Source organism: Cladophialophora yegresii (genome assembly GCF_000585515.1).
Source record: "Cladophialophora yegresii CBS 114405 chromosome Unknown aczIN-supercont1.3, whole genome shotgun sequence".
Classification (NCBI taxonomy): Eukaryota; Fungi; Ascomycota; class Eurotiomycetes; order Chaetothyriales; family Herpotrichiellaceae; genus Cladophialophora; species Cladophialophora yegresii.
Window position 1 is genome coordinate 1,252,394 of NW_006913047.1, and position 21,556 is coordinate 1,273,949.

The window sequence follows — 21,556 nt, forward strand, 5'->3', positions numbered from 1 at the left end:
AGGACGTCTCTAGTGACTGACTACTGTATGCGTCCTATATTTCTGTCCGATTGTACTTTCGTAGCCCTCGTGTGGAACCATTCAGTCAGGGAGGCATGTGAACAATTTTATCACAAGCACACGGCATCATGCAGGGACGTATTGATAGTCATGTCGGATACAGTGATGGTGTTTCGCTCGACATCCACAACCTTGTCTAGCCCACAGCAAGTACATTTCTTACCCCCCGTGACGCCGTGTCCTTTTAGACAGCCTGTAGCACCAGTTGGCGGTTGCCGACTCTCAAATTTTGTCAAACATCATCCACATCCTCAACATTGTACTTGCCCATCCGCCTCGGCGAAACCTTGTGCTGGAACAAGTAGTCAATCTCGCGGAACGTGCGGCCCTTCAGCTCGGGAATGTAAAAGTAGCTCCAGACTGTACCCAAGAGGCAGGCCCCGCCAAAGACAAAGCCGACTTTGCCCTTGAGATTGGCCTTGTCCGGGTTGACCATGTAGGGCACCACGATGTTCATGACGGTGCCAAACACGGCTTGGCACGCAGTCGCCAGACCCACGGTCTTTGCTCGTAGGGCCGGCGTAGAGACCTCGCCGAGCAGGGCGAATGCAATGCATCCGATCGTGATCTGGTAGATGAGTGCGTACACGACGGTGCAAGAGGCCTGGACCCAGCGCGCGGCGGAAGTGTGCACGACGTCGAGGATGCCCATGAGCACGAGCACAACGGTCATGCCGATCATGCCCCAGACGAACAACTTTCTGCGGCCGAGCGTGTTGATGGCGGCCCAGGAGATGATGACGCCCACCACACCGCATGCCGTGACTCCGACACCGAGGTCGAAAGCGTGCGTGGTCTCAATGCCGGCGAGCTCGAAGAAATACGTCGAAAAGCCGAGCACAAAGACGATGCCGGACAAGTGCTGGCACGCGAAGACGCCGACAGAGATGGTTGTTCGCACGAGGTTGGTGCCGCGGAAGCATTGGTCCCAGCGTGCCGACTTTGAGAGTTCGGCGTCTTCTTCGACCGTCCGGATGATCATGGCGAGCTTGGGCGAAACGTCGAAATCCTTGCCATAGAGTCGTTGCAGGCTTCGCCGGGCATCTTCCATGCGGCCACGACGGACATAGTGCCATGGTGATTCCGGTGCGAAAGGAATTCCCACTAGGAGGATGACTGTTTCAAGGTTAGATTGGGTATATAGCAACTCGGTAGATTTCCTCACCGACGAACAGCCACTGGATGGCAAAGGGTCCGCGGAAGGCCCAGCGGTCAGTCCTGTCTCCAAACCCCTTGATCACAGCATTCGAGAGGAGCTGGCCAATGACAATAGCGAAATTGATACCACCCGTGATCATACCACGAAGGACGACTGGCGCCACTTCCGAGCAGTAGAGTGGGCCGATGGTCAGGTAGAAGCCCAGACCGATACCGAGTATCAACTTGCCGATGAGGAATGCCGGCCTAGTGTTTGAGAACACTTCACCGAAAATGCCGCCAGAGACAAGGCCCAGCCCTACGAGGAGGGACCACCGCCGGCCAATACGGTCGGAGAGCCATGAGCACAGGAACCCGCCAAAGAACTGGCCAACGCTTGAGATACTGTTGAAACCAGAGAGCCAAGAAGCTGGGATGACTGAGTCTTCCTCCCCTTGGTCGTTGATGAACATATATCTGGGATGTGGTTAGTGGCAATCTGACGAATGCCTCTGAGCACATACCCGAACGTGGACCGAAATTGTGGCACTGAAACCATGGCGCCATTGACTTGTGCGTCGAAGCCCCTGGCAAAAGTCCGTCAGCCGGTCGTCGAATACCGTGATACTACAGCCGACATCCCAGCACTTACCAAGCGACACCACTGAAGGCGAAGAAAACACACCAGAAGACCACCAACTTGTTCTTCGTGATGGCTTCCCGGACCGAGAGATTGTGCTCTTCCTCGGCCGCAATTCGGGCTTGCTCGACCTTTGGAGCAACATGCTCAATGATCGAGTCGACCACCTTGGTATCGTCGTGGATGCTTGCTTTTTCCATCATGCTGCTAAGTCGACGAAGGATGCCGGGTGATGGCGGCGAAGGACGGATACAGGCCACCTTGTAAGACGAGCTCGACTCACCCGGAGAGGCATCTGGCCTTTATATCGTTGGATCTATCCTTCCATGTTCCATGCATGTTCTGGAATTGCCATCCACTCCCAGACGTGTTCCTGAGTCACGACACCTCCTGCCGGAGCAGTAGGTTTCTCGTAACCCGGAACTCCGCATACCAATGGAGGCCGAGTCGCAGAGGCTGGCAAATGGTTAGGTAGCATCGGGGCGGTAGGAGGCGCTACCCCGCCTAAACGAGCAAGGAATCCTCCCATAGTGGAGTCACTCGTGTTCGAGTCGACATGGCTCCAAGCGGTAAAGCAGTGTTGCAGTCACAGATTTTGAGCATGGTCCCTTGCTTACGATGTGGGTGATGTCAACGACCACCGCTCGTGTCCACGCCCTGAGTTTCGGCTGGGAAGGCTTCTAGAAGACTGGGCGCATATGGTGAGTCGAGCGAGCCTTCTCGGCATCGTCGGAGCCTATCAAAGCTGCCCAGCAGGATGGCCTGGCGACCTGGGGATGGTGGTGCCCCCGAGATTCTCCCCCACAACAAAAACGTGTCTGAGGGGACTCTGGTGGGTTGGTCGAGGTTGGTCCAGCACTCCGCTGAAGGGTTTTATCAGCGCCCGGCATTCCGCTCGTCGACTTCATCCTCTCTCCGTCGTCTTCCCCAGATCTTCATCCCCAGTTATCTGGTGGAGAAAGCGTCCTATCGTCGTGCAATGGAAAGCTCGCTTAGGAACATCCTCCATTCCAACGAGACAAGTTACGATTCTTCCACGCTCCATACGGACCATTTGGCGACCGCCGTCCAGCACAACGGCGCCTTTATCAGCGGCTTGGAGGCTGAAACCGCGCTGACTGAATCCCGGAAACGTCCTGCCGCGCGGAAATCATCCTACCCCCGGAAGAGGGCCATACAGGCCTGCCAGAAATGTCGAGTGCGTCGGACTAAATGTAATAACGCACGGCCGTCGTGCTCTTCGTGCCTGTCGATTGGTGCAGAATGCACATACTCTGAAGGAGACCATTCAACGTATGTGGATTGGAGGCGGGCACATCCTCGGGCGCGTGCTGATGGCTTGAACCCTTCTCTGACTCCTGCAGCTTCGATTCCGCAAGTCTGGCAATTTTGGACAAGCTGAACACCCTCGAAGAGCTTTTGCGAGCAGGCAACGGCCAAAGCCAGATTGCGGCAGCAGTCTCCAGTACTGTCGCGGACAGTCCTAGTCGGGGTGTGTTGTCTCGACTGAAGTCGCTGAATTCGCCGAGCCTAGAAAGGTCGAAGGATGCCGCGCCCTGTCATATGAACATCGAAGGCGTCTTGTCCTGGTCTGTGTTCGATGCTGTGAGCCCCAACCTGGATCTGAAAGGACTCCTTAACTCGAGCCATGGCGCCAACCAAAGCCTGTCCATGGCCGCGGAGTTCGATGAGCAGGCCCCCGAGGAGGAATTGGTTGCCCATTTCATGAACAACGTCTTCATCTACAACCCGGTCCTCGAGGAGGCCAAGATTCAACGCTACATGCGCGACGCCCGGTTCAACGGGATCGGATGGGATGCACAGTCGTGTTTGCTGGTGAGTCTTCCTCCGACACTAGGTACTGGACCAGCGATATTGAGACTGGCCACAGCTTTTGATCTATGCTCATGGCTCCATCGGCCCATTCGACCGGGGTCCTCAAACAGATGCGTCGTCATTTCGCTCGTCCTCTCAATTCAGGCAGGCAGAGTCATACTTCTCGGCGGCGCAGAAACGAATGGGCCATCTGCTATGTCGGACAGGCGTGTTGGAAGCACAATGCTTCTTTCTGGCCGGCGTGTATCTGATGGCGACCTTACGCCCGATGGAGGCATGGAAGATGTTTGTCCAGGCACTTGCCTGCTGCCAAGCGTTCTACACAGAGAAGGAGTCTCCGGAGGTTGACAGGGAAGGTGAGCAGCGACTGCGGGAAAGCATCTATTGGACTTGCTTCAAGTCAGAGCTGTAAGTGAAGCGCTCTTGTTCGATCTGTGGCGCCGAGACAGACGCTGAACCGCAACCAGGGAGCTGCGACTCGAACTTAACGTCTCAGAGACATCTATCTGGGACCTGACTTACCCTGCCTTCTTCCCCTCACCTCCAGAGGGCCTTCGATCCCAAAGAGAGATTGTATGGTATTTTTATCTCGCTGAAATTGCGCTCCGGAGGCTCGGCAATAGGATTCTCAATTATATCTACGACAGCAAGGCCACAAGCTCGTTGTCCAATGCCGCCGAGTCAACGCTGGGCTTCGAACAACAAGCTTCTGACTGGATCCGGTCGCTGCCTCAGGCACTCGAACTCGATGCACCATCTGTGGGCGAGGAGAGCGACTTGCACCAGTCACTCAAGTTCATCCTGAAGGGCCACCTGCTCGATTGCTATGAGATGATGTACTGGCCTTTCATCGTCTCCGCGGTAAATTATGACTCACCGGAGCGGACTCCCACGATCTCCAGTGACTCAATGGACACCTTCGTCCACAAAGCCCTGGTGGTCTGTGTGGAAAGGATCGAAAAGAACGAGCAGGGATTCTTCTACCGCCACCATGGCACCTGGCTGATGTTAAGGTCTTGCACACGAAGTGCATTTGTCCTTCTCGGAGCGGCTAGGCTTGAGAGATTGACATTGCTCATGCCAAACCAATGGCGACAGGCCGTAGAGAAGGTCATCAAGATGCTGAGGTACTGGAGACGAGAGAGTAGGGATGTTGAGGACAGACTGCGGCTTGTTGAGACGTTGCTGGCAGGCCTGTCGTTCACCGATCCACGTGTTCTGAAGAACAAAGTGGACACATTCGCATCGTCAGGGACTTTATTGTGAGGTTGGCTGAATTTGAGTTTTCTATACCCACACATTGCTTGAGGCGACAATCTGGATGATTCTGTTGGGCCATCTTCATTCAAGTGTCTACCTCACGAAGCTTGTAGTCAAACATTCTGTTAGATGGGATGCTGTTCTTGTCCAACATTTTCACAGATGTCTCGATGCCAGCGGCTGGGACCTTGTACTCGAACTTCTTGCCTGCTTCTGGTGTCCGGCCATCCGGAAGCGGGTACGGATAAGGGAGATAGTCTGGCATGAGGCCCAGTTGACACAGGAGTGAGGCTTGATCCCAAGCGATATGCTCATGGTACAAACGGTCGCCGCGCACGCAGACGACCGACGTGCAAGGAAGCTCGACCTTTCGTCCTGTTGGAGGTATGCCGGGAGCTCTTGCGAGGAATGAGTTCATACCGTGCAAAGAAGTGGAGGGTGATAGACTTACAGCCAGTCTATTTCCATGTCATGAGTGAACGTGGCGACGAATTCGTCGCAAACTCGATCAATGCCAATTGTCCGACTCACAAGTACCAGGTTCATGTCTTTTGGGTTCTTCGGAATGAAATTGTTTGCGTAAAAGTGACTCAAGCTCGCTCGCCCGATCCCACCAGTCATCTGCAGTCTGGTCAGCTGCTTCGTCTACACGTGCGCAGAAATAACGGATCTCTCCTACCGTGGGAATATGGTTGACATAAGGCTCCTGCACCATCGTGGCCATCGTCTTGGGCACAGACCGTTCTGCAAACTCGAAATACGTATGCTCTTCCCATATAGCCTCGAGGTCGAAATCCAGGCCGCGAATGTGTTTCTTCAGAAAGGTGAGATTGCGCGTATGTGACACGGCCTCGTTGGTACCGTCGAAGTTCGGCTGACATGGAAGGGCAAAGTTCGAGGCCTTGACAGTCGGATAAGTGTAGACTTTGGCGTCGGGGTGTGAGTCTGCTTTTCCCTGCCCAGCGAGATGGCAAAGTACAGGCACCGCGGCCGGAACGACACGATCGCCAACCGTGCCATAGATGACAGCCGCCGATATCCTCGTGTCAAGGGCGTCGTTGTTCGCAAAATTGTCCCACAGCGCCGTGTCGTAAACTTGAACGCGGTTCTCAGTTATCGCCATTGCCATCGGTGGTGCCGATACCCCAGAGAAAGCCAAACACCGGAGAACACTCACATATCATCCCAATCCCATCCTTGGCATCACATTTATCACACTCCTCCAGAGCGGTGATAGCTTTCTGCAAAGCCGCTTTTTCGACATTCTCACTTCCCATACCATCAGACCCGCCACATCGGATCTCGACGACGGCAAATCCCTCCTCCGCCCATTTCAGCAACGGTGGCGGAATGCCGTCCACGCAAATAACACCGTCTCGGGGGTAGCGGGGTGCATTCTCTGGCAGAACGAGAACGAGACCGGGCCCATGTCCCCTTCGAGACAGCGGCGGTAGAAGAGAGATGTGGTCGGTGACTTTTACAAGCTCCGCGGTCGGGAGGGCGCCTCCCTCGCCCATGATTGCGGACCGAGAAGGGCGCGATGAGGAAATATTGTAATCGCTTGGTGCACGTGCGCTCTTGTGGGCAATTCAGTGGTTTTAATCAGCGTTCCCAGGACCTATCACCAGCAAGATGGCTGAGATATACTCGCAGAGTAAGGTAGAATAAATTAGAGTATGATATGGGCATTCATCATGACGAGGACGTGAGCCGCGGAAAGTCTGATCGTCTTATCGAACAGGTGGGGGGTGAGCGGTCCGCTTCCCTGAGACTTTGACTCGGCACTGCCGGCTTTGCCGCTTTTAGAACCACTGAGCACACTCACCCACCCCGTCACCCCTACCCTCGTCCTTACCTTTAGCTTCCCGGTCACCCTTCATTCTAAGTTGCACCTCCATGCCTACTGGAACTCTCGGTGGCTACAAACGCTCCCAGAAGTAGCTCAATATAGAACCATAAGACGCACTGTGCGCTACTCAACCCGCCAATCATGAGACATTAAGGTTCGCAGATGAAGCCATCGGAGGGAAGAAACTTGACCCTCTTCCTCTACCTATGGCTCATCAGAACTGGGGCCGCCTCGCCGTCCTCGAACTGGTCAACCTTTTCGCTTTAATCCGAATCCGAATCGGGTGGTGCCTCCTTCCGGTGTGAATCAGCAGACTCGGGTACAGGCGTAACCTTCGACAGCGGCCACCACGACTTGCCGGCACCAGTCCGAGACGCGCTGCTAGAGTCCTTACCATCGGTGTGACCCTTGGAGTCAGCCCGCGCACTGAACTGCCACCATCTCCTGCTCTCCGTGGTGGCCCTCGTGGATTGGAGATTTCTGGCGGCAGTAAAATTCGCCACGAACCGTTCCACCAAGGCGATCACAGTCTTATCTTCGGTTTCATGTGCATGATGTAGCAACGCCTGCTCATATATTCCATCGCGGGAACGTTTTCCCCTCTTCTCCTCCTCATTCAAAAGCAGCTCGAGTATGTCGACACGTTTCCGACTGATCGCCACGTCAATAGGAAACGGCAAACGAGACGTCCTGGGGATCATCTTCTTGATGATGTGTGTTGGCTGGTCATGTTGAAGGGCGGGCAGTAGTTCTGCTCCAAATTGGTATGTGTAGCTCCCAAAGTCGTCGGCCATGGCCCCGTGGTCCAAGAGGAAGTTTACAAATGGTGCATTTTGAGGACCGCCTTCACACGCCTTGCTCAAAAACGTCGTGACGTGGTCATCGAACCCAAAGTTCACAATCCGAGGCGAGTAGGAGTAAATCAACTTGAGCATGTCGAGGTCTGGCGTCGCAGTGAGGGCACCGATGATTGTGGGAATGGAAAAGTCGAGTTTGGGATACACCGAGCGCAGATATTGGACGATTGACTGCTGTTTATGCGAAATGGCGGCGGCGAACAGCGTATCTGTCGCGGGCGCACCCTGTGGCGTGGCATGCCAGTAAGGTATAGGGTCGTCGCCCTCCTTAACATCGTGCTCGTTAAAAAGTTTCTGTAACTCGGCGACTTGACCAGCCTTGCATGCTTCTTCCATTGCTTCCTGGTGAGGAGACAGCTTCATGGGTTCTGGCGGAAGAGATTGAGCCATGCCGAGAAGTGCTGGGCTTGGGGAAGGAGAAAGGCTTAGGTTGCTGGGCAGAAAAAATGCCCTCAACATCTGTTATTATAGCCGGTCTCGCACCATACCTCTCTCTCGAGCGACGAGACTTTCATTGCCGCTCGGCACGATCAGTGGCCGTTGATGCACCACTGCATGATCTGGCCGGTGCGGCTCGGCGGCTAGAGCTTTGCCTCAGTATGCGCCGACCCTGGTTTTGCTTGTATTGACGCTAAGTGCTGATCTCAAAGTCTTTAACGCCTGGCCGACAAGAACGTCCAGGGGGCCTGGGTGTGATGGCCCACGGCCTCATTGCAGGTTCATTCGTATGTATGTTTTGGCCATTGAGCACGGAGGATCGAGTGAGGAAACAAAGAAAGGGCTAAGACCAAGTTAGGTTGGTTTTGCCCCGCATCGCTCCTTCCGTAAGACTGATTATGGAGGGAAAGAAGCCAAAATGGAACGACCGCCAATGAGGTACGCCTCTGTAGAGTACGGTGGAGTGGAGATGGACGGAAGCCGCACTTTGCAGGTCAACCTCATTCTGAATTTTGTCTGAACTTCGTCTGGCCTTGGACCTAAAGGCCACGACCACCACTCTTTCCTTGTACCACTAGCACTATCTTGCTCCCGGGCATGAACAGGATGCCATCCCTGGCGGGCCGGTTGTACTCTCGCTCTGACTTCGACGACCTCGCTGATGACAGCCTCACAGCCTCGAAGCTTGAGGCTGAGCTCCGTCGGCGCTTTAAACACTGGATCGTTTACCCTCCCCAGTCCGGCCTGAGCAATATCGATCCCCTCTCGAATGAGCGCTAGACTCGCGCTTGAGTTGAACGGCACTAACATCAGCCTTTGGCACTGAAAATTGCCGAGACAGGCTTACTTTTGCAGCAACATAGGATAGCCGGGTTTGAAGGTGCAACAAGACCATGTCCTCATCCGCCTACACAGCCGCCAATCAAGCGCCAGTATCAGAACTACATCAGAACCGATGCAGAGTATCAATTTATGAAATTAGTTTACTGGAAAATGATGTTGTCAAGCGCCGTTGAAAGCTTGCTCCCACGATTCTGCCTTCCGATGATGCGGCTGCGACGTCTCGTACGGTTTCATGACTATATCTCGCCGGACAAAGGACCCCATCTCTGGCGGTAAGCTCAGTATCCCACAATAATAGCTGCAACATGGCGCCTCTGCAAGTCTTGTGGGATGATAAATGGAGGTAGATGGTAAGTCCCATTTGAGCCCTTACTTCTCCATCAACACGGGTCCGAATACCCAACGCTACAGATTATTGAAAAGCCAACATCCGACGAAGACTGTCAATTCCGTTGAAACTACTGGACCCTTGGATCTCCATCTGCTACGTCGGAGATGGTACGAATCTTGTCCGTCCTCTCAATAGCGATGGGAACGCATGTGTTATCAGTCACAGCTGGCAATTGCATTTCAGATCAGTCCGAAGATGCGGAACCTGCTCCCGCTGGTCCACTATAACCCCGAAAGCCATGTCTGAATACACCGCCCATTGGGGAGCTTTGGGCTTGTGAAGACCCTAGTATCGACTTTCCAACTGTCGAATGTCTATTGGCCGACATCAAAACCTGTGGAATCATTGGCTCGGGCAACGCTCAGAGCCTCTTCTACTCGTTCGGCGTAGAAAAGGATGATATGGGTCCACTTCGTAATCGGCTCAGCCCACCGGGAAATATGTACAATGACATGCTGGACGACAATTACTGGCAAAGGGTTATGGTAGAGCGGCGCAAAGTTTTCCAGCTAAACTATAATCCTCGGATGCAAATTTTTATTGCCTGCTCTGCGGAAGCGTACGCCTTATCCTGCAGCGGCGAAGTCCTCGTGTATGTCGGGCAGCGACAAGGGGCAAAAGGCGGAATCGGTGCTTTCCAAACTCCTGTCCCTAAACCGACCGATCCGAACCCGGGTCCCAACATTCTACGCACTTATGAACTTCCAACTTTGCAACGCAACAATGCTGTCACGCGTGTTGTTAGCGTTGACGTCTCCAACAATTTTCAGGAAGACGTCGACTGGGAAAATGGACAATCGGCGCCGGGACTGGATAACCCTCTCCTACCCGAAAGTCCAGCAAGTGCCCTGCCCGTCCCAGATGTTCCTGACGGACTCCAAATATCAAGAAGAGACGTTAACGACACAGACGCCGATGTTCCATCCCTCTGTCCCATCGCAGCCGCCGCGGCAGATGCTACTCCTGGTTCCACGTCCTCTTCACCTGCATCCTCAACCACTTCTCCACCAGCCCTGCCCAAACCATCATGCGTCTTGCATGAGCAGGATCCGGATCAAGGCATAACACAAGCATTCTGCCTCTGTGACAGAACGGCGACTCTGTCCCCACTGTCTGTGCCCTTGACAGGTCATCAGACCGACAGCTGTGCTTACGCCACCATCCCGGCTACAGGCAAAGAAACTGTCGTAACATTTGCATCGACGTACACCAAGAACTGCCAGGGCTGCACTCAAGTTGGATTCAATGCTCCTACATGCACGAGTGTTCTTAAGTGTACTCCCACCAGTGCAGAGGTTACTGTCCAAGCAGGAAGCTCTCCATTACACGTAGGCACACTGACCGGCACAGCTCTTTACACATCTGTTTCTAGCGCCCTAGAAAAGCTGTGTCCGACAGTGACCCAGACTAAGAGCTCCACCGCCTGCGAGACAGGCAGCGTGATTGTCCGGGACATTGACTACGTCAACGCCGGCAGCCTCGACACCAACGGCGAACTAGTGATAAAAGTCGCCGCCAGTTCGTACAACTCGACCACCCTCCGCGACGCGATGATAAGGTCCGCGGCTCTGACCGCGCAGAAGGGCTCCGAGCAGCAAAGCTCGTGCTCCAACCAGACGTACACGACCATTTTCAAGCGCGGCGTGCTGCCCCCGCCTTCGCGGATCCACGGCAGACGGAGCAGCTTGTTTGCAGGCTATGCCCGGGACCGTCCCGAACCAGTCGTGGCAAAAGGCGTCTTTTGCAACACCGCGGCCTTTGCCGGCGTGGGATACTTTTCGGCCGAATGGCGAAAGGCCCAAAATCCGGGTGCGGAAGCATACATCGACGCCACGTGGGAGTTCCAAGCCGAGCCCGGCGGAGACTTTTTGTGCGACTTCATCGAGGATCTGGAGCTGGGGTTGGCAGTCGTGGCGCCAGAGTTCGCTGCAGGGGACGTTGCGTTGGCTCCGGAGGTACAAGCGTTTTGCGGCGGTGCCTTTGACCGGTGATCTGAGAAGACATTCCGAGGATGGGCAAGCAAGATTGTGTTGGCTAACGTCGAAGGTTCTAACGGGTGTTAGGTGTCCACGGTTGTCAAAAGTCCCTTGAGTGCTTGGAGGCCCGCGTTACTATCAAACACTAATTAAATGCCCTTATCCGTCCGTTCTTCGGCACCGCACTACCGTTGGGCCCCGTATTGTACATAGCAGAGAGTGCTTTTTTTGGTCTGACGCAGCCGCCTGCCGGGCTCTTGCGGCTGGGGCTAATTTCAAACCAATGTGATTGAAGTTTGGCAGCCCCAGGCGAATTGTGCTAAAGGGGTACTATAGCAGACGTACCCGGGTAGGTTATTATTGTATAATTACCGGGTACCGAGGCTTCAACAGCAGCGGAAAGGAAGCGTAAGGGAGATATCACGACTTTGCCAGCAGGGTACGAGTACGACACCAGGAGATATCTACCGATGTACGGAGCACTCGGGTGAGTTCTGCAGTACCTTCCACAAGAAGCGACGAGATCTTTTACAAGGGACAGTTAGTGATGGCGCAGCTTCGTTGTCAGATTTCATGATCGTGAATGGCAGAATCGAGAATGTGTCTGTAACCAACCAACAGATCAACCATACTTAGAGCAACAAGGAGAGTCCTGTGGATCATGACCAGATCACCACGGGATCCCCGGCGACTGTAGCTCTAGTGCGATCGAGGACATGCGCGTTCGGGCTGAAAATCGAGTCCGAGCTGATGTCGACGTTCCAGTCCGCGGTGAAGATCAAAGGGTCAGCTTGACCGCAAGGGAGGCACTTGATAAACGTGTGCAAGCGCACTTCCAGCTAGTCCATTCATAGGCGATCAAGATAGCCCCGGGGAGAATGAGCATGTGCGTGCTTCTATTTGTGGTACATCTAAGTACCACGACTTCTAGGGCAAGATCCAGTACCCAGACCGCCCAAAATAAACCAAACCACGCAAATATCATCAACCAACATCATGACATATGACAAGCGGACGTCGCCGGGTATTTTTGAGAAACGAAAAAAGACATTTTACATCAAGGTAGATTTTCCTTCACTTCATTGGCGTCAGAAAACGGCCCAGAGTCATGCTTGACGAGCTGTGGCCGAAGTGTCGGGCTTGTGACATTCATGTGCTGAGGGTCCCTTGCACGGTTGATCGAGTCCTCAATAAGAGCGCTCAGCGTAGCGCTGCCCGTGTGTCTATGTGTCGTCCCACTCGAAGGGCCCCTGGAGAAGTTCTCGAGTCCACTGACGGACGACGACCTTGCCGAGTGATTTGCCGCAAACGGCTGCCTTGGTATGACAAGAGGTGAAATCGGTGTCTCGTCAATAAATGTGCTGGGAGTGGTAGCAGCAGGTGTAACAACCACTTCTTTCTCGTCAACAAAGACTTGAACACTTTCTTTTGAGCTCATCCCGGTGCTGCTTTTGCGAGCAGCTTCTTTAGCCAGATTTGCGAGCGTTGGCACCCTGTTTGCGGAGTTGACCTTCTTGACCTCGATGGGTCGCGCAGTAACGTTTCTCGCGACGATCGAACTGCTACTGCTGCCCATTTTGGACACCTGTGGAATCTGTGGCGTCCTGGAACTGGGCGTCGACGACGTCCCTGGCGTGGTAGTCCCTGATTTGACGCTGACAACATTGGCCTGTGCTCGGAAAGCCTGCACTGCCGGTACGGGGGGTACAATGGCATCGCTACGATATATGGTGGTAGCCACGCTTGCCCGAGCCAGGCTGGGTGCGACGCTGAATCTTGGATCAATTGAAGAGGTGTCGGACCAAGTGGAATCTCTGAGATCCCTCGGCATAAAGAAATGTTGCTCAAGTTGTGGTGACGAGGCCGCAGAATTACCGGCAAGGCTTCCAGGGATAGCAGGTACTGGTGGAACATGAACGCCTGGAGAGTCGGGCGGTGTTCGAACGGTGACGCCGGGAATATAAGCGATCTGAATTACGTTCGAGGCACGGGTGAAAACTGTTGAAGCAATCGAATGCGCAGACCGAGTTGACTGACGGTCAGCGCGGTGCAAAGTCGATTGATCCCTCTTCTCCGGCGGATCCCATGCCGGAGCTCGCCGTTTCTTGCGGAAGAAGAATCGATAAACCACATAAGCAACGACAGCCAGGACAACAACAGCGGCCACCACACCTCCAACGATTGGGCCAACAGGTGTAGATTTCTTCGGCGCTGATTGTCCGGGTAAAGAGCCAATCTTAACACACGTGGTAGAGGCGCAGGAATCGCATGACTGTGCCGTCAGGGAGCATGTCTCGTCAAATGCACATGACGGGCAGATTGGAGGGTCTGGCGGACACTGAACGCATCGACGAAAAAGGGGATGTGGTGAGGAGTCAAGGGCCATGCTGTTACCCTGTGTTCTGAGGGGCTGGTAGATTGCGACGAGACCAGGCGTGAGCTGAATATGTGCACTCGTGTTTGGCTTTTCCCTTTCTTCCCGCCACAGGACGGACTGTGTCTGCCCGGAGTCTCTTGTTCTTTAGCGTCCAAATTTGATCGAGAGTAGCAGGACTCGATAGTGACAGACGTGGGTTGGTGCTCGAACAAGTGCGATGGCTAAATGTGAGGTGTCAAGAAGTGAAAGGAGCGCTGCGTGATCGTGGTTGACCGTGTGATGGGACCGTGCCCTAAAGAAGACAAAAGAATGTGGGACGGCGCAGCGTCGGGCAACAGCAAGGCGGCAAAATCGAAGTTCAGAAACGGTACAAAAGATCGAACGCGAGTTGGTTTGTTGAAGGATTGAAGTCAGCGGAACACAGAGGATGGAGGAGTGCAAGGGCGATCAGAGCTGGCGTCGGCCAGTAGATCTCTGGTTCTCGGCCCTTGAGAGCAGTTGGAGAGGATGGCAAGGTGGAGGTGAGCAGAAAAACGCCGTGAACAGAACCGACAAATGGCAGTGCAGGTTTCGGGTGGTCGAAGGCATGTGCGAGATGAAGGGGCGCTCGTACATGCCGCCCACAGCTGTGGTTGGTAGAGAAGCGAGAGCCCATTACCCAGTAAGGCAAAGCTGCGCCCTCGTTCAAACCAACATGCACCACGGGGGCGCCTCAACGGTCGTCTGCCCGTTCATAAAAGCAACGTACAACATGTCGCAGGGCAGACACGTCTCGAGTCCGTAATCACAGTAACTCAGCCAGTTAGCAGAGCAGCTGCGCAACCGGTGCCCAAATACATTCCTTGTTGAATTGCTCTGTTGCGCAAGCCAGACCATCGCTATTTCAGGAAGTAATGGGCCGCGGTACCTGCCAAGTGACCCAGCATCCAGTTCACACATTGATAGTTTCACCATGACCTCTCCTTTCAAGTCACCTGTGCATATTTCCAGCGAAGACCACCTCGAGTCGAGACTTCAAGGACCCCTTTGCGGACATGGCCTCATCATAGACTGCATGCGTGAAGGCAATGTTGACATTCATCTACACAGTAGTCGCTACCTTGGCTCTGCTGACACCAACAAAATCCAAGCACGAAATCCGGGTTCCACATTAGCAGGGCGAGAACGGTCCTCATGTGGTTGTCAGCAGCATCTATACATCCGACGAAAGTCGAATATCGCTGTCCCTACTAAATCAAGACGGTTGCGAGCGCCAAAAAGAATAGAATGGGGTTTCTCTCTCAAAGTGCAACAGTAGCAGCCGTCTTGTAAACCAGTCGCATGGAAAACGGAGATTGCCACACTGTGGCGCAACACCTGCACCGCACAGCCTCCCTCCCGCCAACAGTTCTAAAATTGGCGCAAGTCATTGCAAGAGAGCCTGCACCTGAGTGTTCACCACCTGCACAACCTGCATCACTGGCTTACGTACTCACTCTCTGGGCTACGCTTGCCGCATGTAGCCTTTCTTGCTGCACATGGAAAAGGCTAGTCGTACATAAGGTGCTCACTGCAGAGAGAGTACGTAGTGTTTGCGGCGTGGAATCAGCTGAAATGTTTTCTGTGAAGAGTCATCAAAGAGGGATGTCAACACATCAAAGATTCTGGTCATCGCCCACACGATAATTAACGATGGATAAGAGTACGTAGCCTGCGTTGAGGCCCCTGAGTTGAGTTGCGCTTACAGTTCCACTTGTCGCTGCGTCGAACTGCGGGGGAGGCTGCAGAGGAGCCGCGGCGTCTCGGGCATGCAAACCAAACCCTTGACTTTGGCGGATCAGTGGATTGCGGGTCTTTTTGCCAATGTTTCATGTTCTACGGGCGCTGTTTGAGATCTCAAGATCGATCTCTCGAATTGACTTGCTGGTACTCTGTGCAGCTGCCTTTGGATTAGACAGACAATTCCCCATGTCCAGATCCCTTGGGATATCGCTATCTTGTCTGTAGATACGGGTCTCACCAGCATGCGAGGGCTGAGCAGGCGGTCTGCGAGCGAAGCACAAGCAACGTGCTACGCTGCACAGCCTGGTCGGCAGGTTCCACAAGACCAGTCCAGCAAGCCGCCGCCCGCCTCCGCATGCCTGTCCGGTGTCGTCAGCGCTTGTTCCGGGCGCCCTGCATGAGCAGCCCGATTCGCTTCGTTCAGCTTTCAGGGGATCGCTTTTATTGAAAAAAGACCCAAGGAGTACAGAGTACTTGAGCAGGACATGTGAGTGGAAGAAGGTCAAGAAGACTGAAACACCGCTCTCTCTCCTCTTCCTTGTCCGCAAAGACCTGCAAATCCCTAATCCGAACGATATCTCGGGCCCTGACTCTTTGTCCTTGCGTCCGAAGTCCTAATTCACATTCTTTCTTTTTTTACCTTTCGTCTCCGCATTCGGTCGGCTTCTCACCTCAATTCCCCGTCACTCGCTCTGACGGTCGCATCACCAACCTCCCACCTCTGACGTGCCCTGGCGGCTGTCATCCTTCTCACTCCCACATCCCGTCACTCACGTCGTAATAGTCGAGCTTGACTGATTGCCTATTCAACAATCGAGACGTCTCCGGTGCCGAAGCCTCGCGCTTGAGCTTCCCACCATTGCGAGACAGTAGAATCCCAAGCCAGCAACACCATGGCGAACCAGTATCCTGGCAGCTACAACAACAGCCACCAACTCAATAACATCTCTCCCGGAAATGTACGTTACAGGATCGACTGACACAGGCTGAAGCGGTACTAATGCTTTTGCAGGGCTATAGACCATCCGGACACCACTCTGACGACGAGGCAGAACACTCTTTACTGCACCAAAATTCTGCATACCAGAGCCAGTATGAAGATCCTCATTCTCGACCCTTGACCCCAGGTCAAGAGTCGGTTTACACCCTGAGCGAGACATACGCAGGAGGGGATAAATCACAGGTTCCCGTAACGGAATACAACCCTCAACATACGCAGGTTTATGGGCAAGGTGGGGCATACGGATTGACAAATTCGCAAGCTGGATTTCCAGCCGGAGGATATGGTGACCCCGTCGAGAGGACCACTTCTACCGAGGCATGGCAGCAGCGACAAGCTCCCGGCTTCGGCACGGTCAAGCGCTATGCCACCAGGAAGGTCAAGGTGGTCAACAGTGTTCTCAGCATCGACTACCCAGTTCCTAGCGCCATTCAGAATGCAATCCAGTCAAAATATCGGAATGACCTCGAGGGCGGAAGCGAGGAGTTTACACACATGCGGTACACCGCAGCCACATGCGATCCCGACGATTTCACATTGAAGAATGGTTACAATCTGCGCCCGGCAATGTACAACCGTCATACCGAGCTTTTGATCGCAATCACGGCCTACAACGAGGACAAGGTTTTGACTGCTCGCACCTTGCACGGTGTCATGCAGAACATCCGGGACATTGTCAATCTGAAAAAGTCCGAATTTTGGAATAAAGGGGGCCCGGCCTGGCAGAAAATTGTTGTGTGCCTTGTTTTCGACGGTATTGATCCATGCGACAAAAACACCTTGGATGTGCTGGCGACCGTGGGCGTGTACCAGGATGGTGTCATGAAGAAGGACTTTGACGGCAAGGACACCGTGGTTCATGTCTTCGAATATACCACCCAGCTCTCCGTTACTGCCAACCAGCAGCTCATTCGACCAAACGACAACGACGCTACGTCCCTGCCTCCTGTACAGATGATGTTCTGTCTGAAGCAAAAGAACAGCAAGAAGATCAACTCTCATCGATGGCTCTTTAACGCCTTTGGTCGCATTCTGAACCCTGAGGTCTGTGTTTTGCTCGATGCCGGCACCAAACCGGGACCGAGGGCTATCGTGTCTCTCTGGGAAGCTTTCTACAACGACAAGGATCTTGGTGGTGCTTGTGGTGAGATTCACGCCATGTTGGGCCGCGGGGGAGTTTTCGGAAGGAAGTTGCTCAATCCCTTGGTTGCGGCACAAAACTTCGAGTACAAGATCAGCAATATCTTGGACAAGCCTCTGGAGAGTTCTTTCGGATATGTCAGTGTCTTGCCTGGTGCATTCTCGGCGTATCGGTTCCGAGCGATCATGGGCCGTCCGCTTGAACAGTACTTCCACGGTGACCACACCATGTCCGCGCGACTGGGCAAGAAGGGAATCGAAGGCATGAACATTTTCAAGAAGAACATGTTTTTGGCCGAGGACCGCATCCTGTGCTTCGAACTGGTCGCCAAAGCTGGATCCAAATGGCATCTCACCTACGTCAAGGCGTCCAAAGCAGAAACAGATGTGCCTGAAGGTGCTGCGGAGTTCATCGGACAACGTCGACGCTGGCTCAACGGCTCCTTTGCCGCCTCGATCTATTCTCTCATGCACTTCTCCCGCATGTACAAATCCGGCCACAACCTCATACGAATGTTCTTCTTCCACGTCCAAATGATCTACAACATCGCCTCGGTCATTCTTTCCTGGTTCTCGCTCGCAGCATTCTGGCTTACCACGAAGATTCTCATGGACCTGGTGGGACAACCCAGTGACAGCAACGACAACAAGGCATTTCCCTTTGGCGACAGCGCGACGCCCGTCATCAACACGATCATCCAGTATGTGTACCTGGCTTTTCTGTTACTGCAGTTCATCCTCGCCTTGGGCAATCGACCCAAGGGCTCGAAGCTCGCCTATACCATTTCCTTCTGCGTCTTTGCACTCATCCAACTGTATGTCATTGTCCTGTCAATGTACTTGGTGGTAAGGGCATTCACGTCAGAGGATGGCACCGATATCGTCACCAATGAAGGCGCCAATGAATTCATCAAGTCCTTCTTCGCCTCGACCGGACCCGGTATTGTCATCATTGCGCTTGCAGCTACGTTTGGACTGTACTTTGTGGCCTCGTTCATGTACCTGGATCCCTGGCATATGTTCACGTCTTTCTTCCAGTATCTGCTACTGATGCCGTCTTTTATCAACATCCTCATGATCTACGCCTTTAGCAATTGGCACGATGTATCATGGGGCACCAAAGGCTCAGACAAGGCCGATGTGCTGCCCTCGGCTCAAACCAAGAAAGACGAAAAGGGCAAAACGACCGTTATAGAAGAAGTCGACAGACCTCAAGCCGACATTGACAGTCAATTCGAAGCAACAGTTCGACGTGCCCTTGCGCCCTTTGTGCCGCCAGTGGAAAAGGAAGACAAAACCCTGGAGGATTCGTACAAGAACTTCCGAACTCGACTTGTGGCGACTTGGATCTTCTCGAATGCCTTGCTCGCTGTTGTCATTACTAGTGACAGTGTCGACCAATTTGGCTTTACTGTGAGTGTATCAACCTCTTTACTTAGACTGACTGGTGCTAACTGTCTGCAAGTCGAGAGCTACGAGTCGAAGCAGCCACTTTTTCCAAGCGCTGCTGTGGACGACGGCTGCCTTGTCTCTTGTCCGTTTTTCTGGGTGTTGTTGGTTCCTCGGGAGAACGGGTCTCTTGTGCTGTTTCAACAGAAGATGACCGGGCTCCCACTGTTCTGCATCGCAAGGTTGAATTGGGCCGGGCGTCATCGACGGGTTTCCAAGGTGCATTGCACCACGTGTCAAGTGGGCAAACAATTTTGCTGTAGACCTCCGGTTGGGAATGGACACCAAGGTCTACTGTGATAGAGGTGATAACAAAGCAAGTAAATGTACGATGTACGTTTTGGCCACATCGGCCCAGTCTCCGAACAGGCCGCGGCTGTCGCCTGCCAGTGGCGTCATGGGAAGCAGACATACATTTAATATGACTATGTATCACCAAACCGTGAATGAAGTAATTACAACCTCCGTTGTCACTTCTCAAGTACAATTCACCAGAACACCCAGCGCATTTCAAGTTGCCTAGAACTGCACGTCTGCTCAACTTGTTCGTCTTTGTCCGCGGCTCGGCTTTGATCCGCCCACCAGGAGCCTTACGGCGACCATCAGGCTGCGCCCTACTCCGTACTACGTCTGCACAACCCCAAGGACACGCACACGCCGACAACCAAACTGGGCCTTGCTAGACTTTCCAAGCGCCGCTATAACCGTAGCTTCCGCAAGCGACAGCGTCACCGGGGTGGTGACGAACTGTTGGCAAGATGATGAAAATATGGTCAATGGTAGGGGATTCGAGGCGTTTGTCAACCGATCAGCTTGCTAATCGCCGCGTGCAGAAACAACAGCAACAGAAGGATGAGCAGGCACAAGGGGCCACGCAGAAGAAAAAGAAGGTCACGGCGGCTCAGTTACGAGTGCAGAAAGGTGAGTAAGAATAAACAACACAGCTCACAGGAACCAGGGCATCTGACACGGCTCTCTCGCAGATCTCAGTGAACTCTCCCTCGGAAACACCATGAAGACCACGTTCCCCGACCCCGATGACATTCTCAACTTCCAGCTCACGATCGAACCCGATGAAGGCATGTACAAAGGCGGCAGTTTCGTCTTCAACTTCGCCATCAACCAGAACTTTCCCCACGATCCACCCAAAGTGAAGTGCACGCAAAAGATATACCACCCGAACATCGATTTGGAGGGAAATGTGTGCTTGAACATTTTGAGAGAAGATTGGAAGCCTGTGCTGAATTTGAATGCTGTTATAGTCGGCATGCAGGTATGGCATCACTAGGATCATCAGCGATCACGCGTGGAGTGATGGCATGCTGACGAAAGGGAACAGTTCCTCTTCCTGGAGCCTAATGCTTCTGACCCGCTCAACAAGGAGGCAGCCGAAGATCTAAGGAACAACAGAGAAGGCTTTCGCCGTAATGCACGAACAGCCATGGGTGGGGGTGCGGTGAAAGGCCAGACCTACGACCGAGTCTTGCGATGATCTACAGCTTCAAGCCCTCCTCAGAGCTTGAGCATGGCGTTTACGATCAGACGAAATTATGCCACTTCAAGACTTTCTATGGCACCGCGGACCATTGTTGGTAAGGCTAGAGGCGGCGCCGGGGGTCCTCTGACTGATATTACGGGAAAGAGCGCTTTATCAGGGCCACGCTTGAATATATGTTCTGACTCCTACAGAAACTGTCGAGGCGATACAATCCAGTGCCGCACTGACCGGACGACAAGAAGCTGCCTCAGGCCAACGTCGATGGAGTGACCTCTCCAGCGGACAAACAACACGTCTCCCTTCTCCTTTGACGTGTGCTCGCAATTCCGCCTTGGACTTGCTCCTACCTATCGGAACGCGAGCCTGGAAGCCCGCCCATCGACTCGCTGGCTTCCTTGACGAACGTGAAACGTCTGTCTGTGAAATGGAGCATCATCTTCTTTGTGACCTGGTTCATCCGCAGGTCGTCCTTCTCTGGAGTCTCGTCGTCGATCATAGCCTGGGGTTACTTCTCGAGAGTTTCTGCTACTCTCTCTGCCACCATACCTCGAGTGTAGTCTCCGCCTATATGTGGAATCCTCTCTTCCATCTTCGCTCAGGCTTTCTTCGCGGTCATCTGGCAGGCGCCTGCTGGGGCGGCCTCTGGAGCTTCCTCTTGAATTGTCGCTTCTCAAGTTCCCATGGTCCAAGTCATCTAATATCTCCACGTAGGTCTGACTCGACACGCTTGATCCCGAAGACCGGCGATGAGTCCTTTCTGTTCTGGGAGGCCTGAAGCTGACGGGTGGTAGCGCTTTCCTCTCCAATTCCTCGAGCTGTTTCCTTTTCCAGTCCCTCTCTCTTTCCACTCCAGCTACGTGCCTTCTCAAACTTTCGTAATCCTTCTTGCGAGCATCCGTCGCTGCTGTCAACCTTGCACATCTTTCCTTCAGTCCTTGCAATTCTACACCCTGAGCCTCGTGTTGTCGTCTAATGTCGGCAATGTCTGCCTGCAGTCTCGACATGACAGCAGTGTTAGCTCGATCTTGCCGTTCTCTAGCCCTG

The 21,556-nt window shown here is 53.6% G+C and overlaps 8 protein-coding genes across 8 annotated transcripts; 4 read left to right on the top strand and 4 right to left on the bottom strand.

The window, feature by feature from the left end:
* Positions 1–292: 292 nt before the first annotated feature.
* On the bottom strand, positions 293–2,040 carry A1O7_04162 (uncharacterized protein; the record flags this gene model as incomplete). Its single annotated transcript, XM_007758177.1, has 4 exons — positions 293–1,176; positions 1,226–1,642; positions 1,702–1,784; positions 1,850–2,040. 4 exons carry the CDS (start codon positions 2,038–2,040, stop codon positions 293–295), a joined length of 1,575 nt encoding a protein of 524 aa, XP_007756367.1.
* A 554-nt stretch (positions 2,041–2,594) lies between these two features.
* A1O7_04163 (uncharacterized protein) lies at positions 2,595–4,939 on the top strand (the record flags this gene model as incomplete). The annotated part of the gene is made up of 4 exons (XM_007758178.1): positions 2,595–3,130; positions 3,202–3,673; positions 3,729–4,081; positions 4,141–4,939. 4 exons carry the CDS (start codon positions 2,595–2,597, stop codon positions 4,937–4,939), a joined length of 2,160 nt encoding a protein of 719 aa, XP_007756368.1.
* A 79-nt stretch (positions 4,940–5,018) lies between these two features.
* A1O7_04164 (uncharacterized protein) lies at positions 5,019–6,450 on the bottom strand (the record flags this gene model as incomplete). The annotated part of the gene is made up of 4 exons (XM_007758179.1): positions 5,019–5,331; positions 5,385–5,554; positions 5,613–6,028; positions 6,111–6,450. 4 exons carry the CDS (start codon positions 6,448–6,450, stop codon positions 5,019–5,021), a joined length of 1,239 nt encoding a protein of 412 aa, XP_007756369.1.
* Positions 6,451–7,045: 595 nt separating this feature from the next.
* On the bottom strand, positions 7,046–8,029 carry A1O7_04165 (uncharacterized protein; the record flags this gene model as incomplete). Its single annotated transcript, XM_007758180.1, has 1 exon — positions 7,046–8,029. One exon carries the CDS (start codon positions 8,027–8,029, stop codon positions 7,046–7,048), a length of 984 nt encoding a protein of 327 aa, XP_007756370.1.
* Positions 8,030–9,751: 1,722 nt separating this feature from the next.
* Positions 9,752–11,302, top strand: A1O7_04166 (uncharacterized protein; the record flags this gene model as incomplete). Its single annotated transcript, XM_007758181.1, has 1 exon — positions 9,752–11,302. One exon carries the CDS (start codon positions 9,752–9,754, stop codon positions 11,300–11,302), a length of 1,551 nt encoding a protein of 516 aa, XP_007756371.1.
* Positions 11,303–12,344: 1,042 nt separating this feature from the next.
* A1O7_04167 (uncharacterized protein) lies at positions 12,345–13,673 on the bottom strand (the record flags this gene model as incomplete). The annotated part of the gene is made up of 1 exon (XM_007758182.1): positions 12,345–13,673. The coding sequence occupies one exon, from the start codon at positions 13,671–13,673 to the stop codon at positions 12,345–12,347; it is 1,329 nt and encodes a 442-aa protein (XP_007756372.1).
* Positions 13,674–16,318: 2,645 nt separating this feature from the next.
* On the top strand, positions 16,319–19,019 carry A1O7_04168 (chitin synthase 3; the record flags this gene model as incomplete). The annotated part of the gene is made up of 3 exons (XM_007758183.1): positions 16,319–16,384; positions 16,438–18,978; positions 19,005–19,019. 3 exons carry the CDS (start codon positions 16,319–16,321, stop codon positions 19,017–19,019), a joined length of 2,622 nt encoding a protein of 873 aa, XP_007756373.1.
* A 753-nt stretch (positions 19,020–19,772) lies between these two features.
* A1O7_04169 (ubiquitin-conjugating enzyme E2 M) lies at positions 19,773–20,506 on the top strand (the record flags this gene model as incomplete). The annotated part of the gene is made up of 3 exons (XM_007758184.1): positions 19,773–19,935; positions 19,998–20,287; positions 20,354–20,506. The coding sequence occupies 3 exons, from the start codon at positions 19,773–19,775 to the stop codon at positions 20,504–20,506; spliced, it is 606 nt and encodes a 201-aa protein (XP_007756374.1).
* Between the last annotated feature and the right edge of the window lie 1,050 nt (positions 20,507–21,556).